At 50.4% G+C, this 22,031-nt stretch overlaps 1 protein-coding gene across 3 annotated transcripts; it reads right to left on the bottom strand.

Moving 5' to 3' along the window:
* Positions 1-1,230: 1,230 nt before the first annotated feature.
* Positions 1,231-10,368, bottom strand: RPP40 (ribonuclease P/MRP subunit p40). 3 transcript variants are annotated; one of them, XM_061147706.1, is made up of 8 exons: positions 10,211-10,368; positions 8,255-8,399; positions 6,963-7,031; positions 6,192-6,287; positions 5,193-5,318; positions 2,797-2,995; positions 2,546-2,680; positions 1,231-1,456 (listed from the first exon to the last, which is right to left on the bottom strand). In XM_061147706.1, exons 1-8 carry the CDS (start codon positions 10,331-10,333, stop codon positions 1,258-1,260), a joined length of 1,092 nt encoding a protein of 363 aa, XP_061003689.1. In that variant the 5' UTR covers positions 10,334-10,368; the 3' UTR covers positions 1,231-1,257. The 3 variants fall into 3 exon arrangements, with proteins under 3 accessions (XP_061003689.1, XP_061003691.1, XP_061003690.1); XM_061147708.1 differs by lacking the exon at positions 10,211-10,368 and adding an exon at positions 9,740-9,854; XM_061147707.1 differs by lacking the exon at positions 10,211-10,368 and adding an exon at positions 9,558-9,733.
* Between the last annotated feature and the right edge of the window lie 11,663 nt (positions 10,369-22,031).

Below are 22,031 nucleotides of genomic sequence, written 5' to 3'. Positions count from 1 at the left end.
ATTTCATTGCCAGATATTTGGGATATTGAAGGATCTTTCTTTATTGATTTCTAACTTAATTTTATGTGGCCAAATTATTTAGCTTTTGAAAATTCTTAATTATTTTGCAGCTAACCAATATTTTAAAAAAATGGCTCTTGATAGGTATTTTGGAAATTTAAGTAGTTTTCAATGGGTCCTTATCAGTCATATTGCTGGGGGAAAAAGTTCTTTCAACTTCTTTCTTTTTTAAAATATTTTGGCCACTCTGTGTGCACGTGGGACCCGAGTTCCCAAATCAGGGATCAAACCTGCAGGCCCTGCATTGGAAGCGCAGCGTCCTAGTCATTGGACTGCCAGAGAAATCCCATTTTTAAACAACAGCTGAAGTTGAGTTACGATGTCATGTTTATTTCAGGTATAAAGCACAGAGATTCAGTTTTACATATGTGTGTGTGTGTGCGTGTGTGTGTGTATGTGTATGTGTATGGCTCAGATGGTAAAGAATCTGCCTGCAATAAGGGAGACCTGGGTTTGATCCCTGGGTTGGGAAGATCCCCTGGAGAAGGGACCAGCTACCCACTCCAGTATTCGGGCCTGGAGAATTCCACGGACAGAGGAGCCTGGTGGGCTATAGTCCATGGGGTCGCAAAGAGTTGGACACGACTGAGTGACTAACACTTTCACTTTCTTCACATACATATTATATATATGCTCTTTTCCAGATACTCTTCCCTTGTAAGTTACCCCAGCTTGTTCTTTAACAATGTACAGTATCTCAACTTCCCTCCTGACCCAGAAGCAGGAACCAGCTGGCCTGAGGCCCATTCCTGAACCCACAAGCAGGCTGACTTCAGTGGCTTATGCTCCCTCAGAGGACTGATGAGAGACCCAGGCGAGGTAACACAGGAACAGCACTTAAGGCAGGAACTGGCTCTGCGAAGTGTGATGTAAGGGTTGTCTCTTATTATGATGTGAAAAAGTGACAGTCACAGCGTGCATCTTACCCAACGGTCCCAAACCCCGGGTCCCTGGCCATCCTGGCCTGAGTCCCCAGCAGTCGCCCACCCACGGGCTCACGCGGACAAGGAGACACCAGCTACGCGCCTCTGCCAGACAGCAAGCCCGGCTGCGGGCAGAGGAGGGCCCGAGTCCAGAGCAGATGCTGGGGGCACTGATCTGAGCAACGTCATCCAAGTCTGAGTGAACACAGTCCTCACGCCGCCACGAAGGATGACAGACAAACATTAATGAACGTGATTTTAAATTCCGTGCTTATCACGGTGGACAGTCGTCATTTGCCCCCACAGCCATCTGAAGCCAGTAGTCCCGATTGTTAAAGATCACAAAGTTGTATAAATGTTCTCCTCCTTTCTGAAAACCGTGTTCATTTTCTCTCCAGGAAACAGGGCTGTCTGCAAAGCCTTGAACGGACAGCGTCACCCACGGGGCCAACTTTGGTTCGTCAAAGTAGCGACTGAAAAAGACAGACACTTCTTAACAAACAGGGAGACCCAGGGATGGTCACATTTATCTTCTTGTTTGCTATTCAGGATTAAGTGGTATTTCTGATGCTCCTATGAAGCTTCCACCTAAGCTTTTATTCATAAAAATTAGAAGACAAATTCAACTCCCGGTGCTACGCTGTGAATTCAGTAAAGGCTCATCACTATGCAACACACAGGACAAACCTCACTGGTTCCTACCTTACTGTGGAAGCACATGCGATTCAAAGAACAAAGGAAACCTCCACAAACTGTGTTAAGAGCACTTTCCCCCCTTTAAGAGTCCTGCTTTCAGGGGTTCTGTGAACTCAAACACTGCAGAATATCGGGTTTCTCTTTTAAAATTCATCAAAATTTTGAAACTGCAACCTTCTTACTGAGGAAAATCAAAGCACAAAGCAATAAATGTGAAAGAGGGATGCTGGATTTAAAAAGGAAAAACCTCAACAGTTACAGCTTTGACATTTTCCAAGTGACGACTTCGAAGGTGCCAGACTCACTCTAGAGTCTTCTCAGAACGGGACCGGGGTGGCCTGACGCCGTGTTTACATAACGCCTCCCTGCTTTACACTACACAGCCCGGGGCATGTCACTCGTGTCCGGGGCTCTCGGATGTTAGCGCTAGGCTGGATCTTAGACACGATGTGGATTCAGAGGTGGTCAACTCCTCTTCCCACCCATTTCAAAAAGTGAAGCATTGCAGAACTCTAACATGTAAAACAGGTCAGAATGTGTTCCATGGAGCTCCGCTGTCTTCTTAGGTGATCCTGTAACTCTGGCTGTGCTGAAACGGACAAGGCAGGGCAAGAAGAGCAAGCAGTTTGTTCTCAAGAAGCCCAGTTCACTTTGCTCTCCTTCCAAAAGGACAAGGATGCGGCAACATTGCCAGGGAGAACTAATTACGTCATGTAAGATGATGATGTTACTGCATGGGAACCCACGCAAGAGGGGAAAAGGGACACGTGTGCGGGGGTGCTGTGGGCCCTGCATCCCGAGCGTTGCCCCCAAAACAACACGGAGGTGCAGACAGCAAGACAGAACGAGCAAAAAGGCGTTCTCACCACAGCCGTTCCAACAGGACACATATCCTCTCCGGGAGGATGAACCCCGTGACGGTGCACAAGGACGCCTGGGCCACCACGGTGTTTGGCTGAGGACAGCAGTAGGTTGACACGAAATTATAAGGCTCATTGTTTCTATAAGAAAAAAAAGAAAGAAAACGCCTCTGTATCCACCACTTTGGGAATAGTAAACCCGTTAGAAACGAGAAGCCAGCCCCCGCCCGCCGGGACCCGGGAGCCCTGGTACGCACAGGTCTGCGTGACTGAAGACGGCGCCCAGCCAGGCGAAGAGCTCGCGGGCGCTGCAGGCCACCTCCGGCTCGCCCCCGAGCCAGCCACTCTGCAGCACCGGGCACCGCAGGTCCCGCGTCGTGCTCAGCGCTATTTTTGGCTGATGCTCCTGAATTCCGTAACCGGAAAAGTATGACATCATCATGGATCCTTCTGCACCTTCAGAGACACCAAATAAGGCTGCTTCAAGAGTGTGAACACCCTCAGCAAGTCCGTGAGCCCACCCCGTTTCTGCCTGAGGGTTTCAGGAAGCAGGGAGGGGTGAAGTCAGACCAGGGGGGCGCTGTACAAAGCTTTATTCAAAGTAAAACCATTTAAGTTGCTTCCAGCTCCTAGAGCCAAAGTTATGTCAACATTCGTCTTCCTGGAAAATCTGAATGCTTTCAGATGCAACCCACACTACTCTCATCATCTGCTTCACTAAGCAACTTTTAAGCTAGTAAGTAAAACCCAAAGCATTGCTTACGCGTCAATAAAATTAGTGAACTCTACACACAGAGAAAGGAGCGTATCTGCACACTCTTGAAGAAGGAAACAGAGGAGGAGCGCTGAATGGCAGAACCTCAGTCCAGCTTGTCTTCGAAAGCCAGGAAGATCCAGTGGGCCCTGAAGGATCTTCCGGTGGCCTTGGAAGACGGAGACTGCGACCCCCTGGAGCAGGGGGCAGGCTTGCTAACACTCCAGAGTATTACAAAGAATACCTCCGTCCCGCTTCCCTCCCTCCAGGGCAGAGATCAGCAGGCTCACTGCCGAGGATGAAAGGTCTGCGCTGCTGAGGCTCCAGGCTGCCCTTGGGTAAGGCTGCCCCCACCTGCACCAGCGTCCCTGGCCTGAGCGGCCCCCTGCAGGAACCAGGACCTGTGAACTGGTGCCGACGCTGATGCCCTGGCCGCTGCGACTGCTGGGAGTAAGCTGGTCCTCTGCCGCTGACCCAGGCGTCTCGGGTCTCCTGCCAGTACCCAAGAGACGGTACGGGCTGACTTCGTAGTTTGCAAGCAGGGCCAAAACCTCAGACGTTTCACAGGTCCCAACAAGCCCCTGAAATACCCAGGAGCCTTAGAACACAGAGCTCTCCAGAACCCAAGGCACAGGAGGCCCTCCACAGACCCCAGGCCACTGAGATGCCAGGCTCTCGGCCCCGGGGCCACACCACACACAAGTTGCACCGAGGTGCTGCAGACGCCGGTTCACGCGGGCAGCCCTGCTGGACCCGGGGACATGACCTTCCAGGAAGGGCAGACAGGGGCCTGCTTCCAAAACGGACCCAGGGCTCCCCTCTTCTCCGAGAAAGAACCGCAGCACGGTAACTACAGGCTCTGATGCCTTATAACCCTGGTCTGGACCAAAGACAACACTTCGAAAAGGACTGAGGTACATGGTGGTTGTAAACAGATCAGAATGTATGGTGAACAATGTATTGTTCCAATCACATAGAAGTTACAACAAACTTAATCTGACATTTAATGACATGCCTGATTCTGACCCTGCAACGATGAAGAAGCACTTTGTACATCACTAGAATTGTTATTTTAAAACATTCTGGCCAAGGCTGCCGGAGCTGAGCCGGAGGAAGGAAGGAGAGCAAGGGGAAAGGTCAGCTGCTACGAGACCATCCTCGAGAGCCCTGGATGGACGCGTAACCTGGGGAGACGGAGGCAGACGGCTGGATGATCCTGAACTACGCGGATGCCGGGGGACCGAGCAGCTTCCGTAACAAAGCCTACAGGCTCCCTGCTGTCCCAAAGTAGTTTCCCTACCAAACCTTCGGTTAGGTTGAAATGGCACAAAGTGAAGAAGCAACACCTTAAGACACACCTTGCTAACAGATGCGTGATATACATCAAGATAAAGCACAGATGCCCACAGACCCAGCTGGAGCTCTTGACGGCATGGGGCTAAGATGCTGAGTGCAGTTCTGGGGAGGGAGCGTGGGGGTGCCCTCTCACTCCTGGGGTGCCCTCCACCTCCATAGAAGCTTGCAGCAAGACACATGCTGAGCACTACTTTTACTTTTTTTTGGTAAAACTTAAGTAACGTAAGGGTTTCCCTGCTGGCTCAGACAGTAAAAAATCTTCAACGAGGGAAACTTAGGTTCTATCCCTGGGTCAGGAAGATCCCCTGGAGAAGGGAATGGCTACCCACTCCAGTGTTCCGGCCTGGAGAATTCCATGGAAAGAGCAGCCTGGCGGGCTATGGTCTGTGGGTGGCAAGGAGGAGGCGGACACCTATATCCATGTAGGTAAGCAGCATCCCTCACCAGTGGGCTGAATCACCACACCATCCTCACTACGCCCCTGCAACTAACAGCTAGATTTCAGCACCACTCTATCGTTATTACACAATTTATTTTTCATACCTGTTTGATGCCACGCCAAAAGGAAATCAAACTTCAACAGCTTCTTTTCTCTGAAGGCCCAAGACACTCTTTTATACTTCTTAGACTCCAGGTTAGAGGACAAATCCATCAGATCAATGGAAACAACTTTAAAAAATGGAGAGGAGTAAATAGTTCATTCATACACACACAGCTTGTGCTATGCAATACATGCTGGATTACAAACATCAGGAGTTCTAGAAAATTCATGGATGAAAAAAGTCACTTTGTCTTCCTTGCCGTCCCTTTGGTTTACCAAATCAAAACTCTGCTTTTGATGGGCATTTCAGGAATTGAGCTAATTACAACAGGTGTTTAAAATTCACACTTTCCCAGTCAAAGACCACGGGCAGAGATCATCTCTAATCAAGGTGTGCCGGTGGCAGCCACGACCACTGACTTTCAAGCAGACCGTCAGCAGAGCTACACCTCCTCAGGCATGGGTGAATTTCTACCAGGATCGTAACACTTGGGGATATTCAAGGAAATTCTTTACTAAGACCAAGTTGGAGCAGATAAAAATCTGTATATGTAGAATGGGTAAACAACAAGGCCTACTGTATAGCACAGGCAACTACAGTCAATATCCTGTGATAAACCATCACGGAAAAGAACACGGAAAGCAACGTGTATACGTGTATAACCGAGTTACTCCGCTGTACCGCAGTAATTAACACAACCCTGCATATCAACCACGCCTCAATGCAAGATTTAAAAAAAGGACAAGCTGGGTTCATTACTTTGAACTTGCGACCCAAAACATACGTATCTAACAGACCAGGTCCAAGTCTACAACCTTCATGAGATGCAGTTGCTAAAATCACCTGGCTGCATAGCAGGATCTCGTTCTCTCTGATAAGGAATTTTACAGACAGACAAAGCCACACTGCTTCTACACAGAGAAGAGAAGCAGTTCAAAGGTGTAAATCTGAATTGACTGCTACCTTTTGTGAGAAACTGATGGAGAGAGCCCATACTTACTGAATCTCATGGTCTTCCTGCCAGAATACTGAGACGGACGACCCTGAAGTCCAGTTTCTTCATAAGTGTCTTTATCCAGTGATAAAATTAATTTCCCTATAAATCAAATAATAATACCCATAAAGAGACATTAAATATATAACGTGTTCTCATGTTTTCAGTGTTAAAAAATAAAATAAAAATATAACACGTTACTCTAAGAGAAAGCAAGGCAAATTGAGCAGTTAAATACCAGTGCACATAAAGATCTTTTTATAATACAAGTATATATATTATTTACCCATATATATCTTACTTATAAACAAGAGTATTATTTACAATTACATGTACAAACACAGTATTTATTACAGTTAAACTAGAAATTATCTAACTTTTTATTAAAGAAAGAATAAACAAATTTTGGTACACTCCTTTGGGATATTTTCAAGACATTAAATATAGTAAATTAAAACTGTATGCACTGATATGGAAAGATGTCTAGGATATAGAGCTTCGGGAAAAAAGAAAATTGAGAAACAATAGAGTGTGACATAATATATGTCTTTTTTTTAAAAAAAGAACAACCTGTATGTGTGATTTTAAATTCATAGAACATGTCTAGAAGAATAAACACCTACCTGCTAATAAGAGTGCCTGCTAAGAATGGGAATGAGTTTGGGGGGAGCTGGATGAAAGGGTGGACCGTCACTTTACTCACACCTGTATGATTTGACTTTTTCTTTTTCACAGTATGCATTTCCTTAAGAACAAAGGAAAAATGAGTGTGCTTACCATTTGGCAGCAGGGCAACAGTATTATCCTCATCAATATTTGTGTTGTATGTCAGCGCATAGCATGAACCTGAAAGACAGCCCAGAGGAGAAATAAAGGGAAAAAAAAAACCACACCTGCAAAAAGTCAGTGGATGAGTTTGACATGATAACCATCTTCCGGGTTATGGGTTCCGCTCACTCAGTAACCCTAAACCGACCATGGTGAAGGTGGAAGACATGCAAGGCCAGGCCCAGCTCGTCCACATCCCCACCCAAGGCCTGTCCGTGCAAGCCGACTACCACCGCGCGGCAAACGCGTGCACCTCTGCGGACGCTGCAGAGAGGCGCAGAGTGGAAGAGCAGGTGAGGCACACACCAGCGAGGTCGAAGACTCAAACCTGCCAAGAACTTATGTGAAGTCGAGAGAGCTGCTCGATCTCCCTGAACCTCAATTTCCTCACCTGTAAAATGGGGCTGCAGGCCCACTTCACGGTGTTCTGCTGGGGTTACATCGAGTCACCCATGGAAAAGTGCCTGCCATGCCCAGGGCCTCCATTATTAGCAATTAGAGCATCGAACTTTTTTTTTTTTGGCTGCACCACATAGTTTGTGTCATCCTAGTTCCCTGACCAAGGATTGAATCCAGGCCTTGGGCAGTGAAAGCCTGGAGTCCTAACCACTGGACCGCCAGGGAACTCCTCAGTATCTAGTTTCAAAACTGACGAAAGGAATCATGTCAGTGAGACCAAAGACAAGAGGCCAGTGGCTCCTGTGCAGTGATGCCTGCAGTGGGGATGGATCCTTAAACACACTGGAATGGTTTCAAACGAGTGGCTCCCAGAAAGTAACTGGAACAAGCCAGTCAACCCAGCAGACACAGCTGGACTGAGGGCCGCAGGGTCCAAGCAGAAGACGCGGGGCCCCCGTCAGCACCTGGCCCTGCAGAAGGCAGTGTGGCCGCATCAGGAGACCCTCGTGCTGAGACGGCTGTTGTGGGCGCTGCGTGGAGCACAGTGCTCCTTGCAGCCACGCACAGCATCTGAACACAGCGCCGCAAAGCTTCTCTCCACGAGCCGTGTGTGACAACACCCCCACGGGATGCGTGTGGACCCCTGGAATCAGAAACCCAACCAGAGGGCGCACAGAGCAGGCTGAGCTGCTGAGGGGCGGAGGGCGGGCTGCACACGCCTGACCTCGCAGACGAGCTCCATCGGTCTGATTCGAACAAGGCAGGAGCCCTGGAATTGCGATGTGACCTCCCTGACCTTCCGCATCCCACCACGTTCACAGACACTACATGGTTTTTCTCACCTTTCTTGACAAAAGTATTGATGAATTCGTGTGTGATTAACTCATAAAGAGGTAAATCCTTCACAAAGTAATAGGGTCCGAATTCCATGACCAGATCTTTCAGTTCTTTTGATAGCATCCCACATTCAGGAATCAGAAAGGAAACCTATTGGAATATACAATATAAGAAACGTATTTTTTTAATTAACAATAGAAACATGGTTGACTTACATTATTATACTAGTTCCATGTGTATAGCATGTAATTCAGTATTTTTGCAGATTATACTCCATTATAGGTTTAAACAAGTTTTATTTTCATGCAGATCAACACCCAGGATTTAGTGATGCAACAACATAATTAAGGCTACTAACCATTCCTCCACAGTTCTCAACAAAACTCTGAAATTAATTTACTAATCTCAGGAAAAGAGAAATTCAACAATTCGAGTTTTCCATTTCTGAATTCAAGTGTACAGTACAGGAAAATTGAATGAAAAAAATAATTTTAATGGGAAACTCTTGCTTGAGTTTTATCTTTTGAAAATAAGCAATATATTTGATGTCCTGTTCCTGTCACTACATTAATTAATTTTTAGGGAAACAGAGTACAAATGATGGCTTCCCTGGTGTCTCAGTGGTAAAGAATCTGCCTGCCAATGCAAGAGACGTGGGTTCAATCCGTGGGTCAGGAAGATCCCCTGGAAAAGTAAATGGCAACCCACTCCAGTATTCTTGCCTAGAAAATCCCATGGACAGAAGGAGCCTGATGGGCTATAGTCCATGGGGTCACAGAGTCAGACACGACTTAGGGACTCAACAAGTACAAGTGAATATCCCCAGATCTGTGTATCCTGGTACCAGGCTGGAATCAGAGGAACTGTCCCTTAGGGTGTAAGGAATTTAGGGACACTGGGTGTTCCCACTGTCCTGACAGAAAAGCTCTGCACGTGGGCCGGGGCAGACACTGTGCACCTCCCAGACGTCTGTCTGTGATGAGCTCTCCACCCAGAGCAGAGACGTTCAACCTGACAGGTTTCAAGCGGTGCCCGGCTGCTCCACACCTTGAAAAAGGCCACTCTCCCAAAGCGGGGACACCACTGTCCCCGAGGGACCGGGGTCGCCACTTGTGTCTGAGACACTGGCCAGTGAGGCCTGAGTTGAGATTAGGCTGATCAACTTAAAAGTGTGGGAGGCTTCACGGACTTCCATTTTAAGTTCTAGTCTGGAGTCCTCCCCACTTGCACGGGTCGGTGAAGCCTTCCCAGCAGACACCGCCCGGGAATCGGGGGTGTCTCCTCCTCTCAGCAGGTCCAGTAACTAACCCCACTGACGTCTCAGCCGCCACAGCCGCGAAAAGGGCCCCGGGGCGGGCGACGCTTCCAGAAAACACCAGCAAACATCGCTATGTGCAAGGCCACCGAGGCGAATTTCTGCCAAAAGGTGCCCAAATACCGCCCTGGAGCTCTGGCTGGACAAAGCGGAAGGCAGCGGACAGAAGGAAGACCTCAGGGATCAAACCAACGCCCGTGAGCGATTCAGAGCAGCAAGCAGCTCCCGGGCGGGACCGGGCTCGACGCTCCGGAGAGACACGCGGGCGCGTGGCGGGCGCAGGAAGCCAGCGGCGGGGAAGCAGGACGGCCGCCCCGCCCATCCTGGCCCCGCCCCATCTCCCGGCACCGCCCCCAGGACGCAGCACGCCTGGGGCGGGGCCAACCAGAGAGCCAATGAACCCTGCCCCGCCCTCCGACGTCGGGGCACCGCCCCCGCACCGGTGCACCCTGGGGCTTGTGGTCCTGAAGAGAGTCAACACACGAGCCTGGAGCCACGGAGACTACAGCTCCCAGCATGCCGAGCGAGGGCCCCGCCCCTCCGCGCGACGAAGGCGGGCCCCCGGAGCAAAGCCCGGCTCTCCCTCAGCCTCCGGCGCCCGCGGGAGGGAGGGTGCGCGATTCGCGGACCCAGGGCCAGGACTCACCCTGTAATTGTGATAGTGCGTCTCCACGAGATGCCGGTGGCGCGACTTGTCATGGCCGAAGTTGGACTTCTCGCAGACCAGCAGGTGCCGGGGCACCTCTCGCAGCCGGCGCAGCGTGGCCATGCTCTCCCCGCGCAGACCCTGCCGGCTCGGACGGCCCCGCCCCCTTCCCGCGGGCGTGCGCAGTGAACACAGGGCGCACGTGCGGAGGCGGCCCGGGTAGGGGCGGGGCTAGCTCCGGGGGCGGGGCTAGGCCTCCGGAACCTCAGCCGAAGCTCTCTGATGAATACTGGAAAGGCGCGCTGCCCGGAGTGAATTCTATGGCCAGACTCCCTCCTCTGGGCCCCAGGTTGCCCTTTTCCAAACTGTCAAGGAGGTTTCTGTTTAATACTTTCAATAGGACTCCTTCGGAACCACTTTTAAGATCCTTTTAAAAATATCCTTTTGGGGAATGCTCTAGCCATCCTAGGGGTTTGTATTCGGTGCTTACAGTGCTGGAGCCGGGGTTCAATCCCTGGTTGGGGAAATGAAGATCCCACAAGCCGGCGCAACCAAAAAAAAAAAAAAAAGAAAGAAAGAAAAATAGCCTTTTGGAACCGCTTTTAATAATTTGTTGCTATTGGAAGTTATAGTGATAATTCGTTTTTCCATCTAATCTTTCTGACCAATTCCAAGTACTGTCCTACTACACACTTCTCAAACTGGAGTCTGCACAGCCCAATTCTATGCAGAGAGGATGCAAAACAACAATATTTGTGGCACAACTTTGTTGAGCATCAATTTTACTATAAAATTTGGAAGAACAGAAGTTAAATAATTTAGAAGATGCATGGATGCGTGTGTACTCAGTCGTGTCCAACTCTCTTGTGACCCCATGGACTGTAGCCTGCCAGGCTCCTCTGTCCGTGGGATTTCCCAGTCAAGAATACTGGAGTGGGTAGCCATTGCCTTCTCCAGGGGATCTTCCTGACTCAGAGATCGAACCCACATATCTTGAATTGTAGACGGATTCTTTACCACTAAGCCAATTTAGAAGATGTGTAAGTCTGGGCTTCCCAAGTGGTGCTCGTGGGAAAGAATCCTCCTAGCAATGCAGGAGACACGAGAGATGAGGGTTCTATCCCCTAAAGGAGGAAATGGCAACCCACGCCAGTCACATGTGTAAATCTAATTTAAAACTAAGACAGACTGGACAGTTTTTAATCATTACTTCTGTGCCTCAAATGTCAGATTTTCTCTGCAAATATTCTAAGGGACACCAATTTTCTATTATTTTAAATAGGAAGAATGACAAAGGAATAGCAAGTTGATCAAAAAACTACCGATTTCCTAAATCACAACAAGGCACTTAGATACAACTTAAAAATACCGTATTAGAATGTGAGATGCTTAAGGCATCGCTTCATGGGCACCACACATATCAGTAGCAGTGGCCGCTCTTAGACCTGTAATGTCAGAGGTGGACCTCTCCTTGGCTGGTACTCCAAAGCTCTGCAAAGTGACTGTTGCGTGTGAAAGCAACATGAAGCTTTTCTAACAAGCCATTTAGGTTAAAATGTTGTATTAACTTTTGAAGGCTCCCTGTAACTTCTGTATGTGTAAACTTCAGCTTTTCTCTACAATACTTCATCAAAATGGGTCTGTAGCCCCTCCCCAGTGTCTCCAGCCTACAACCACTGCCTTCCTCTCTTTCTACTCACTGCCAGTCCCAGCCTCCCGACTGTCTTGCCCTCCTAGAGTCAGCATCCAGACTGATCTCTTGAATATATGAACAACATGACATGTGTCCAGGGCCCAGCATCTACACCTGTCTGCACCACACACCGATTAACAGTAAAGAGACGCTTCTTTATGACTTGCTGGGTTCTGGGCACATAGTAAATACGTGTGAATGACTCTCCAACCACTTACTGCCCCTGGAGGACAAGGGGCATACTCTATTCACATCTCCAGCTCTCATGCCATTCAAGCACACAGTAGCTGCCCCATAAATACATTTGTTTAACAAATACTTCTTACCCATATTTCCATACCCAGATCCTAACATTCCATCAGGAGTCAAAACATTAACGCCTTGGATAAATGAACTTGCACGTGAATAGAGGACTGTCCCGGGGAGGGGCTGGTCCAGTTTAAGGTGGGTTTGCAGCGGACAGCAGGTGGTCAGCCCGAAGGCCTCGCTCCCCGTCTGCTCTCCAGCTTGTGAGGAGGGCAGAGGAGCCACCGCCCTCCTGTTGGGCCTGGATCAGGCTCCCCCTGAAGCTGGGGCTCTGGCCCTTGTGGGCTCAGGCCTGGAGGGCACAGCGCCTCGGGCTGAACAGGGCTCCGTCCAGGCTCAGCGATTCCAGCACTCTGGACAGCTCCGTTTCCCTCCAGGTGTCGGGGGTAGAGTCTGGGATCAGGACCCTGTCCTGCGTGTGCAGAGAAGGACTCGGGGCCTGCAGACACGCTGACTCACAAGGAGCTCTGAAGAGTGCTGCCCACCGTGGCTGGCGGTCTCATCTCCCCCACGACTGGACTGTCGAGAGACATGGGGTCACCAACCAGAGGCCACAACCTGAGCCTGGGAGGCTGCAGAGCCCGAGGTTTAGGGCACAAGCTCACGGGCCGGGGAAGGATGCAGCTGTGAGTGGGAGGGCTGAGGGCGGGGGCTTCACGTGGACGATGCAGCCCTCCGGCTGGGCTGTCCTGTGGCCCAGGAGCCCAGGTGGTCATCACTTGGTCAGGCTCAGGCCATCAGTGAGTCCGGGACTGCGCCCACGTGCAGCCCATGCAGAGCACTGACTCAGTCTGCCGGTCCTTGTGGCTGGGGGGTGTCTCCTTTGGTTTCTGTTTGTCTGAGAAAGTATTTGTCCCTTCACTTTTGAAGGATAATTTCACTGGATTCTAAGTTGAAGAGATTTTTCAATTTTGCTTACATGATTTGTGAGACATCAGATTAAATTTTATCCCTGTCCCTCTAGGGGGAAGGTGTTTATTTTCTCTGCTTTCTTCAAGCTTTTCTTTGTCCCTGATTTTTCTGCAGTTAGAATATAATATGTCTTAGTGTAGGGTTTTTTTTTTTTTTTTTTTTTTTTGTATTTGCCTGCATAGTGCTCTCTGAGATTCCTGGATCTGTGGTTTGGTGCTTATCATTAATTGGGGGAAATTCTCAGCTATTATTACTTCAAATATTTCTTCCCTTCCTTTCTCTTTTCCTTCTGGTAGTGCTATTATTTGTATGTTACACCTTTTGTAGTTGTCTCACAGTTACATTATTTTTTATTTCAGGCATTCCTTTGGACTCTTTCTTGGTTTCCATCTCTGCTTATATTACCCACCTGTTCTCACAAGTGGGCTTCCCTGATAGCTCAGTTGGTGAAGAATCTACCTGCAATGTAGGAGACCCTGGTTTGATTCCTGGGTCAGGAAGATCCCCTGGAGAAGGGATAAGCTACCCACTGCAGTATTCTTGGGCTTCCCTTGTGGCTTAGCTGGTAAAGAATCCACCTGGAGTGCGGGAGACCTGGGTTCAATCCCTGGGTTGGGAAGATTCCCCTGGAGAAAGGAACAGCTACCCACTCCAGTATTCTGGCCTGCATAGTCCATGGGGTTGCAGAGTCAGTCACGACTGAGCGAGTTCTCTCAAGTCATCCACTTTCTCCATTAGGGCCCTTAGCATGTTGATCATAGTTATTTTAATTCCTGGTCCAATAATGCTGCAGTTTCCACCATATCTGAGTCTGGTTCTGATGCTTGCTCTGTCTTTTCAAGCTGTGTTTTTTCCCTTTGTAGTACACTTTGTAACTTTTTGTTGCAAGACGGGACACAATGTCCTGGGTATAAGTAAACATGCTTTTAGTGAGAGGCTTGTTTGTATGGCTGGAAGTTAAGCTGTGTTTGTTCTCTGCTGTAGCAGGAGGTGTGGGGGGCTGGAACTCCCGGTGTCCTTGTCTTCCCGTCCCTCATGCTCTCCGGGTTCTGCTAGAGTTTTTCTCTTAGATAAGGCTCTCGGTTCTTCCCACTGTCACCTGTGCTTGACGCGGTGCCCTTCGATGTGGTGGTGAAACGTGTTAGACCTCCCAGTGGGGCTGTGCCCGGGTCTATGAGGTGCTCCACTCCACCCCCGTCCCCACTCAGGTGAGACCGGGGGCCAGGAGGGGCTGCAGCCGGGTACCTGACCTCCCTCAGGACGGTGCTGCTGCTAAGTCACTTCAGTCGTGTCCGACTCTGTGCGACCCCGTCCCTGGGATTCTCCAGGCAAGAACACTGGAGCGGGTTGCCATTTCCTTCTCCAATGCATAAAAGTGAAAAGTGAAAGTGAAGTCGCCCAGTCGTGTCCGACTCTTCGCGACCCCATGGACTGCAGCCCACCAGGCTCCTCCGTCCCTGGGATTTTACAGGCGAGAGGACTGGAGTGGGGTGCCATTGCCTTCAGGAATGTGAGGCTCTGCTTATTCCCAAGGAGGCGAGGCTCCGGTGAAAGTTTCCTTGCGGAAGGGCTTTTGTGAAGAACAGAACCCTCTGGGCATATTTCCAAAGACTACTTCTTCCTTCTCCTGTGGAAAGCAGGAGAGGTTTTCTCTGATGTTCATCCTGAACACCTGGGGGCTCCTGAGAGTAGGCTCACGGAAGTGTGGGCTCCTTAGATAAGACTGGTGTGTGCACGCGTGCTGTCATTTCCGACTCTTTGTGACCCCACGGACTGTGCCCGCCAGCCTCCTCTGTCTGTGGGATGTCCCAGGCAAGAATACTGGAGAGGGCTGCCATTTCCTCTTCCAGGGGGGTCTTCCTCACCCAGGGATCAAACCTGCGTCTCCAGCACTGGCAGGTGGCTTCTTTACCACTAGCGCCACCTGGGGGCCAGGAAGTGAACACAGCTTCTAGGACGTGGGGTTATTATTTTTGAAAAAATACTAAAAAATGAAATAGTTCAGGGAGTTGAAGCTGGGTTTACAAAAGAGAGAGAGAAGCTGTGAGCTCAGGGCAGAATCAAGACTGGAAACCAGGCCAGTGAAATTCACTCCTGCACCCTTTTCCCTGGGTGTGCCTCACTGCAGGTCCAGACCCAGAACGCCACCTGGGGTTTCGGTCACTGGGTCTTAAACCCTGGGGTCAGGGGTGGGGAAGACGATTCAAAGAGTGAAAAGGATGGACCAGCTCTAAAGTTTTCCTCCAGTTCAGTAACCACCGTCTGTCTGCCTGCCATGTATGCAGAGCCTGGCTATGAATACAAGTTTAGAGAAAAGAGAGAACCCCTGTCCCAGTGGGGCACAGAGGCTGGAAACCACTCACCATTAGTGTCAAGTAGAACACAGGTACAGGTGAGCGCAGGTACAGGTGAGCATAGATACAGGTGAGCGCAGATAGAGGTGTGTGCAGGTACAGGTGAGCACGGGTACAGGTGTGTGCAGGTACAGGTGAGCATAGGTACAGGTGAGCGCAGATAGAGGTGTGTGCAGGTACAGGTGAGCATAGGTACAGGTGTGTGCAGGTACAGGTGAGCATAGGTACAGGTGAGCGCAGATAGAGGTGTGTGCAGGTACAGGTGAGCGCTGGTACAGGTGAGCGCAGGTACAGGTGAGCGCAGGTACAGGTGTGTGCAGGTACAGATGAGCGCTGGTACAGGTGAGCACAGATACAGGTGAGCACAGATACAGGTGTGTGCAGGTACAGGTGAGCGCAGATACAGGTGTGTGCAGGTACAGGTGAGCACAGGAAGAGAAAGTGCTGAATCCTAACCACTAGACCCCCAGGGGACTCCCGAGTCATTTTCAATCAGGCTAAACAGCTGAAACAGCCCGCAGGCCTAAGATCAGGAGTTCTAAGTGGGGCAGTCTGGTCCCAGAGGAGCCGGGGTGAAGGCATGTTCCAAAGTCACGGTCGGAAGGCAAGCAGTGCCAGCCGGATCAGCTCGATCTCAAATCAGACCAAAGCGCCAAACGAGTCCTCGCACACTGAGCAAGACCTTTACCAGAAAGAACAAAGCTTTAGCAAACATCCTGACTAAAACCTGGAGAGCTTTAAAACGCGGAGGAGACGGGGCTCAGGAGAAAGACGCACCTTCAAAATCCAGGGTCCTCGAGAAAAGCCGTGAGTGACGATGAGCTCGGGGTGGAAACTGCACCTGTCTGCTCAGCGGCTGGGGGTCTTTTCTGGACCCAGGATGGGCCACCCAAATGTTGACCAAAAGTGATTAAGACTGCCAGGTATTTCCCAGCAAAGACGGGTCTACTCAGCATCGGCAGAAAATTGCCACTGCAGGTTTCAAGCCTGGTGGCCATGCGCAAGCCCCTGCAGGCAGGGAAAGCAGCTTTTGTAGAGGGGAGAGGAAGGTGGGCGGGCTTAGTACACAGAGCCCCAGCTTCTCATTGGCTGGTCCTCACCAGACTGTCCGCGCAGTCCACGTGTCCGCGCTGGCCTTGCAGGGGTGAGGGCTCCCCCTGCTGGCCGGCCGACTCTGTGTAACTGAGATTTCCCTTCGTGGATAACCCATATGTTGTGTTTATCCCCGGGTCAACTGGTGGCCATCAGGGTTGCTTCCACCGCGGGGCTACCATGAACGGTGCTGCTTGGACATTCCCGTGCGGGGTTCTGTGTGGACACGGGTTCCCTTCTCTTGGGTGTCCGGTTATCTCTCAGTAAGACTAGTGAATAAGCTCATACATTTGCAGTTTTTCCTCCATTAGGCTTCATCCTCCCAATCTACTCTTCAACCTAACACTAGAGTCTTGTAATTTACTAAAAAAAAATTTTGGGGGGGCCACGCTGCAAGGCATGTGGGATTTACTTCCTCAGCCAGAAATTGAACCCAGACCCTGGAATTGGGAGTGAGGAGTCTTAACCCCTGGACCACTAGGGAAGTCCTAGAGTCTTTCAAAAATGTAAATCTTTCAAGTGTGTAAATCAGATCATGCTGAGCCTGTATTTAAAATCTTTCCATAACTTCTCGCTGCTTTGGAAAAAGAAAACCCCAGCAAAAACCTCAGTGGGGCCTACCACTCCAACATCACTGCTCAGGGTAGGCCTGGGTGGTTTTGCGAACACCCCTGGAGATGTTTCCCCACCTTGATTTTAGGTGAATTGAGGCTCAAGGCTCGGGCCCCCAGCATGTGTGGTTGCCATCGTGCTTCTGTCTCCCGGCCCTCTGCTCCGGAGCTCAGACAGGAGGGGCCAGGCCGCCGCCTCCCCGGGGGTCCTGCCTGAAAGCCCAGCCTGCTAAGAGCTAAAAGGGGCCTCGGGGACAGTCCCGTCCGTGATCCCCTGGGAACGGGGTCTGCTGGGCACGCAGGGCCTGGAGCTGAGTGGACAAGGCTCTGTAGGATGTGTTTGTGTTAGGGGAAGCACACCAACTGAAACTGTCCACTCTGGCCAGGCACCAGAGTAATCATTTGCACAAGTTGTTTTACGACAGGCGGTCCTGGTCAGGAACACAGAACTAATAAGCCTCCACCAAATGGAAGAGTTCGGGAAAGGTTAAAAGGAGACTCCACATGTCTGACCACCTCCCAGAATCCTTCTCACTGGCATCTATCTTGGCTGAACAAGGCTTGCACCACCAGGAATGACTCTGAGTCAGAATGATTGGCTAAAGACCCCCCAGAAACTAATCCCATCACCATAAAACCCAAGACTGTGAGTCACGTGGCAGAGCTGTTCTCCTGGGTCCCCTTCCCCTCCTCTCCACCCCGGTGCCCTTTCCAATAAAATCTCTTGCTTTGTCAGCACATGTGTCTCCTCGGACAATTCATTTCCGAGTGTTAGACAAGAGCCCAGGTTCAGGCCCTGGAAGGGGTCCCCCTTCCTGCAACATTTTTGTTTTGTGAAACAAAAATATCACCTACCATATCAATCAACAAGAAATGCTGCAACCATCAGGGGTTTCTGGTCTCCAAGTGTGAATGAGGGCCCCCAAACTGTGATCTGGCGGCTGCTGCCCCCCCCCCCTCCCCTCCCACTCCCCCATCCCCACCGCAAGGAGATTGCTGAGGAGCTGGGAGAATGCATGAAGGGGCCGCTGGCCACATCTCCCCATCCTTAAGGTGTTCAGGAAGCAGGATTTGGCCCTAGATAGCTGAGGTGCCTGACGTTCCATGAGCCCAGAGGCTTGCATCATCCCATACACAGGACACTAAATCCCTTAATTTGATATCTGATCATTGATGTTCAGACCGCCTGCTCCCTTTGTTGCAAACTTGTATATAGCCTGACTCCCCTTCCAACCTCCTCGGAGCAGTTTTCTCAGAGATACTGAGATGCTGTCTCCTGAGCTTGGAGTCCTAAACAGTCCCACTAAATAACTCTCTCCTTTCGGGTTGTGACTATATTTTTTTAGTCAATCAGTTTGAATAAAACCATTGAAAGAAAAATGGAATTTGAGGACAAACTGATTGAATCCAACCCTTTTCATCAGCAGAAGGGGAAACCCAGCCCAAAGCAACCCAACCTCTCGCTGCTCCCAGCGGGAGCTAGGAAGCTGCTCCCACCCACGCGGGGGCCCAGTGCACCGCAGCCTCCCAGGACGGACGCCTTGGGCCAGGCCGGGCAGTCAGCCCAGCAAGGAACTCTGAGGCCGGAGAAAGAAAGATGGTGCTAAGTCGTGTCTGACTCTTGCGACCCATGGGCTGTGGCCCGCCAAGCTCCTCTGTCCATGGGATTCTCCAGGCAAGAGCACTGCAGTGGGTTGCCATATCCTTCTCCAGAGGATCTTCCCGACCCAGGGATCACACCCAAGTCTCCAGCATTGCAGGCAGATTCTTTACCAGCTGAGCTACCCAGGAAGCCCCCAGGAAGCCCCCGGAGGCCGGAGAGGGAGCAGTTAAAAGACAGATGGACAGACGCTCCAGAGAAAGTCAGACGCAAGCGTTCCCGCTGAGGTGGTAACAGACCTGGGCTGCCCATCGGGGCCGGGGGGCGGGCCGGGGACCGCGCAGAGGTGCGGGGAGGACTCTCTCGCCGAGGACTTGCCCGCAGGGGCGGGCAGGATGTGCCGCCCCCAGACTGTCAGCACGCAGTGGCCACGTGACCAGGCTGAAGGGAAGCTGGGGGAGGGGTCCCAGGAATGAAGTCGATGGAGCAGCAACAGAGAGGGGACGCGCGCCAGAGAGCCCAGCGCGGCTCTGCCGACCCAGCCTGGGAGCAGCAGCTGCTGGGATCCGGCTGCCACTTTTCAAGCCGATTAAGGAGCTGCGTTGCCGCCGGGAGGGAGCCTGCCTGTCTCTGCTGAGTCCGGGCTCAGACGGGAACCTCTGGGGACAGAACTGAAGGCTCTAATCCATGCCCTCAGAGTTAAAAATAAAAAGTAGCAGGCCGCTACGCCTGCGATTTTAGACTTCCGCGGAGTGTGGGTGTGCGGGAGCCGCGCTGTTTCCACCGCAGCACACTCTTCTTTCCCTTTGCGTTGCCTCCGGCACGAGGCCCCCTGTCCCGAAGTTATCCACCGGCCGACCCGTCTGCCAGAAGTAAGTGACACTGGGCGCGACATTGCTGCTTTCCGGAACAGAGAAGCCCAGATCCCTCTGGCTGAGGGCCCTGGTGCCCCTTCTGAAGCCTGAAACGGCCTTAAGACAACTAAGTCTTAATTGAACACAGTTGAAGGGAGAAAAGGCTATAGGATAAAGCAGAGAACAGAGCCAGGCCACCCCTGCTGGTCACTCTGTGATCCAGAGACCAAACCGCTGTCTGCCAGCTGCTGACGTTCCGCCCAGTTTGTTTGGCATCATGTAGATGTTTGCTCAGCAAACAGAGCCCACTTTCCTTGGAGGCTGAGATCAGACAGGAGGTCAGGAAGGAGATGAAATCTGAGCATTCCATGCCAGCCTTCTCGCCTCCCACAACATGAAAGCCAGGGATGCTTTGTCCGCCTTTCTATACAAACTGGGTAGCAGCCAGTTTGTCACTGGATAGAGTTTATGAAAACACACATCTCAATTCAATGTAGTCCTTACAAACATGGGGTCCCCAGGTGGCCTGGCCTGGCCTGGCCTCACCTTCCAAGAAGTAAGAGCCTAACGTAAAAGTGCTTAAAACTCAACAACTAGAAAACTAAGATCCTGGCATCTGGTCCCATCACCTCGTGGCAAGAGATGGAGAAAAAAGTGGAAAAGGACAGGTTTTATTTTCTTGGGCTCCAAAATCAATGCAGATGGTGACTGCAACCATGAAGTTAAAAGAGGCTTACTCCTTGGAAGAAAAGCTACAACAAAGGTAGACAGAATATTAAGAAGCAGAGATGTCATTTTGCCGACAAAGGTCCGCCTAGTCAAGGCTATGGTTTTTCCAGTAGTCATATATGGATGTGAGAGTTGGACCATAAAGAAGGTTGAGCACCAAAGAATTGATGTTTTTGAACTGTGGTGTTGATGAAGACTCCTGAGAGTCCCTTGGACTGCAAGAAGATCCAACGAGTCCATCCTAAAGGAAAACAACCCTGAATATTCACTGGAAGTACTTATGCTGAAGCTGAAGCTCCAATACTTTGGCCTCCTGAGGTGAAGGTCATTTGAAAAGACCTTGATGCTGGGAAAGATTGAGGGTGGGAGGAGAAGGGGGCGACAGAAGACAAGATGGTTGGATGGCATCACTGACTCAATGGACATGAGTTTGAGCAAACTCTGGGAGATACTTAAGGCCAGGGAAGCCTAGCATGCTGCAATCCATGGGGTTGCAGAGTCACACGACTGGGTGACTGAACACCACCACCATAAGACTAGGATTGAAAGCAGTCCAAATTGGGAGAAAAACTTAAAGAGGAAATCTTTGTTTTTTTCTTAAAACCCAGGAAGACATCTATGAGAAGCTGCATTTCTTCATTTCTCTGGCCCCGCATCCCCCACAGCCTGTATCACAGCCTGCAGAGGGGAGGTCCCGGTGGCACTGAGTCAGTGAATAGTCCTACAGCTAAACCCCAGGCTCGGACACAGGCGTGCACTTCCCTGCTTCAGTAACCGTCCTCCTCCAACGATTTCAGCGGTGAGGAACTGGTGGTCTGTCCACCTCTAGTGTCCATCAGAGGATGCGCAGATAAACAAACTGTGGCATAAACACACATTGGAATATTATGCAGCCTTTAAAAGGAAGGACATTCTGACATGGGCTACAGCGTGGATGAATGTTGAAGATGTTATGCTGAGTGAAATAAGCCCTTCATAGCATGATTCCACTTATATGAAGCACCGAGATTCATCGGATTCATGGATGCAGAAGGTAGAATGGCTGTTGTCAGGGGCTGGGGAGCAGGCAGAAAGAGGAGTGACTGTTTCATGAATGAAGAGTTTCAGTTTGGAAAGATGAAAAGAGTCCAGCTGGTCACGGTTCACATCACTGTGGGTGTTCTTGATGCCACTGAACTGCACGCTTTAGAGAGGCTAAGATGGCAAGTTCATTCATGTAAGTCTTCTTTTACCATCATTTTTTTAAAGAAAAAAATTTGGACATGTATAAAATGTCCAGTATTATTGGGCTTCCCTGGTAGCTCAGCTGGTAAAGAATCTGCCTGCAATTCGGGAGACCTGGGTTTGATCCCCATGGAGAAGGGAGAGGCAATACACTCCAGTATTCTGGCCTAGAGAATCCCATGGACTGTATAGTCCATGGGGTCGCAAAGAGTTGGACATGACTGAACGCCTTTCACTTTCAAAATGTTGTAAACCAATGCTATCGCAATACAATTTTTTTAGACAACAACAACAACAAAGTAATAAAATTACAAAGGAAAAAATTGGCTGAAAGCCACACTTTATGACCATTTCTCATACCTGTCAAGTTTGGTCAATTTCAGCTCCTATCACAGCCGCAGCACTCGCCCCCACCGCTGCCCCCTGAGAGAGTCATTTCCTAGGCA

The sequence above is a fragment of the Dama dama genome, chromosome 7 (genome assembly GCF_033118175.1).
Source record: "Dama dama isolate Ldn47 chromosome 7, ASM3311817v1, whole genome shotgun sequence".
Lineage (NCBI taxonomy): Eukaryota > Metazoa > Chordata > Mammalia > Artiodactyla > Cervidae > Dama > Dama dama.
Note: the sequence above shows the minus strand (reverse complement) of the source record. Positions and strands in the feature narration are given on the sequence as shown.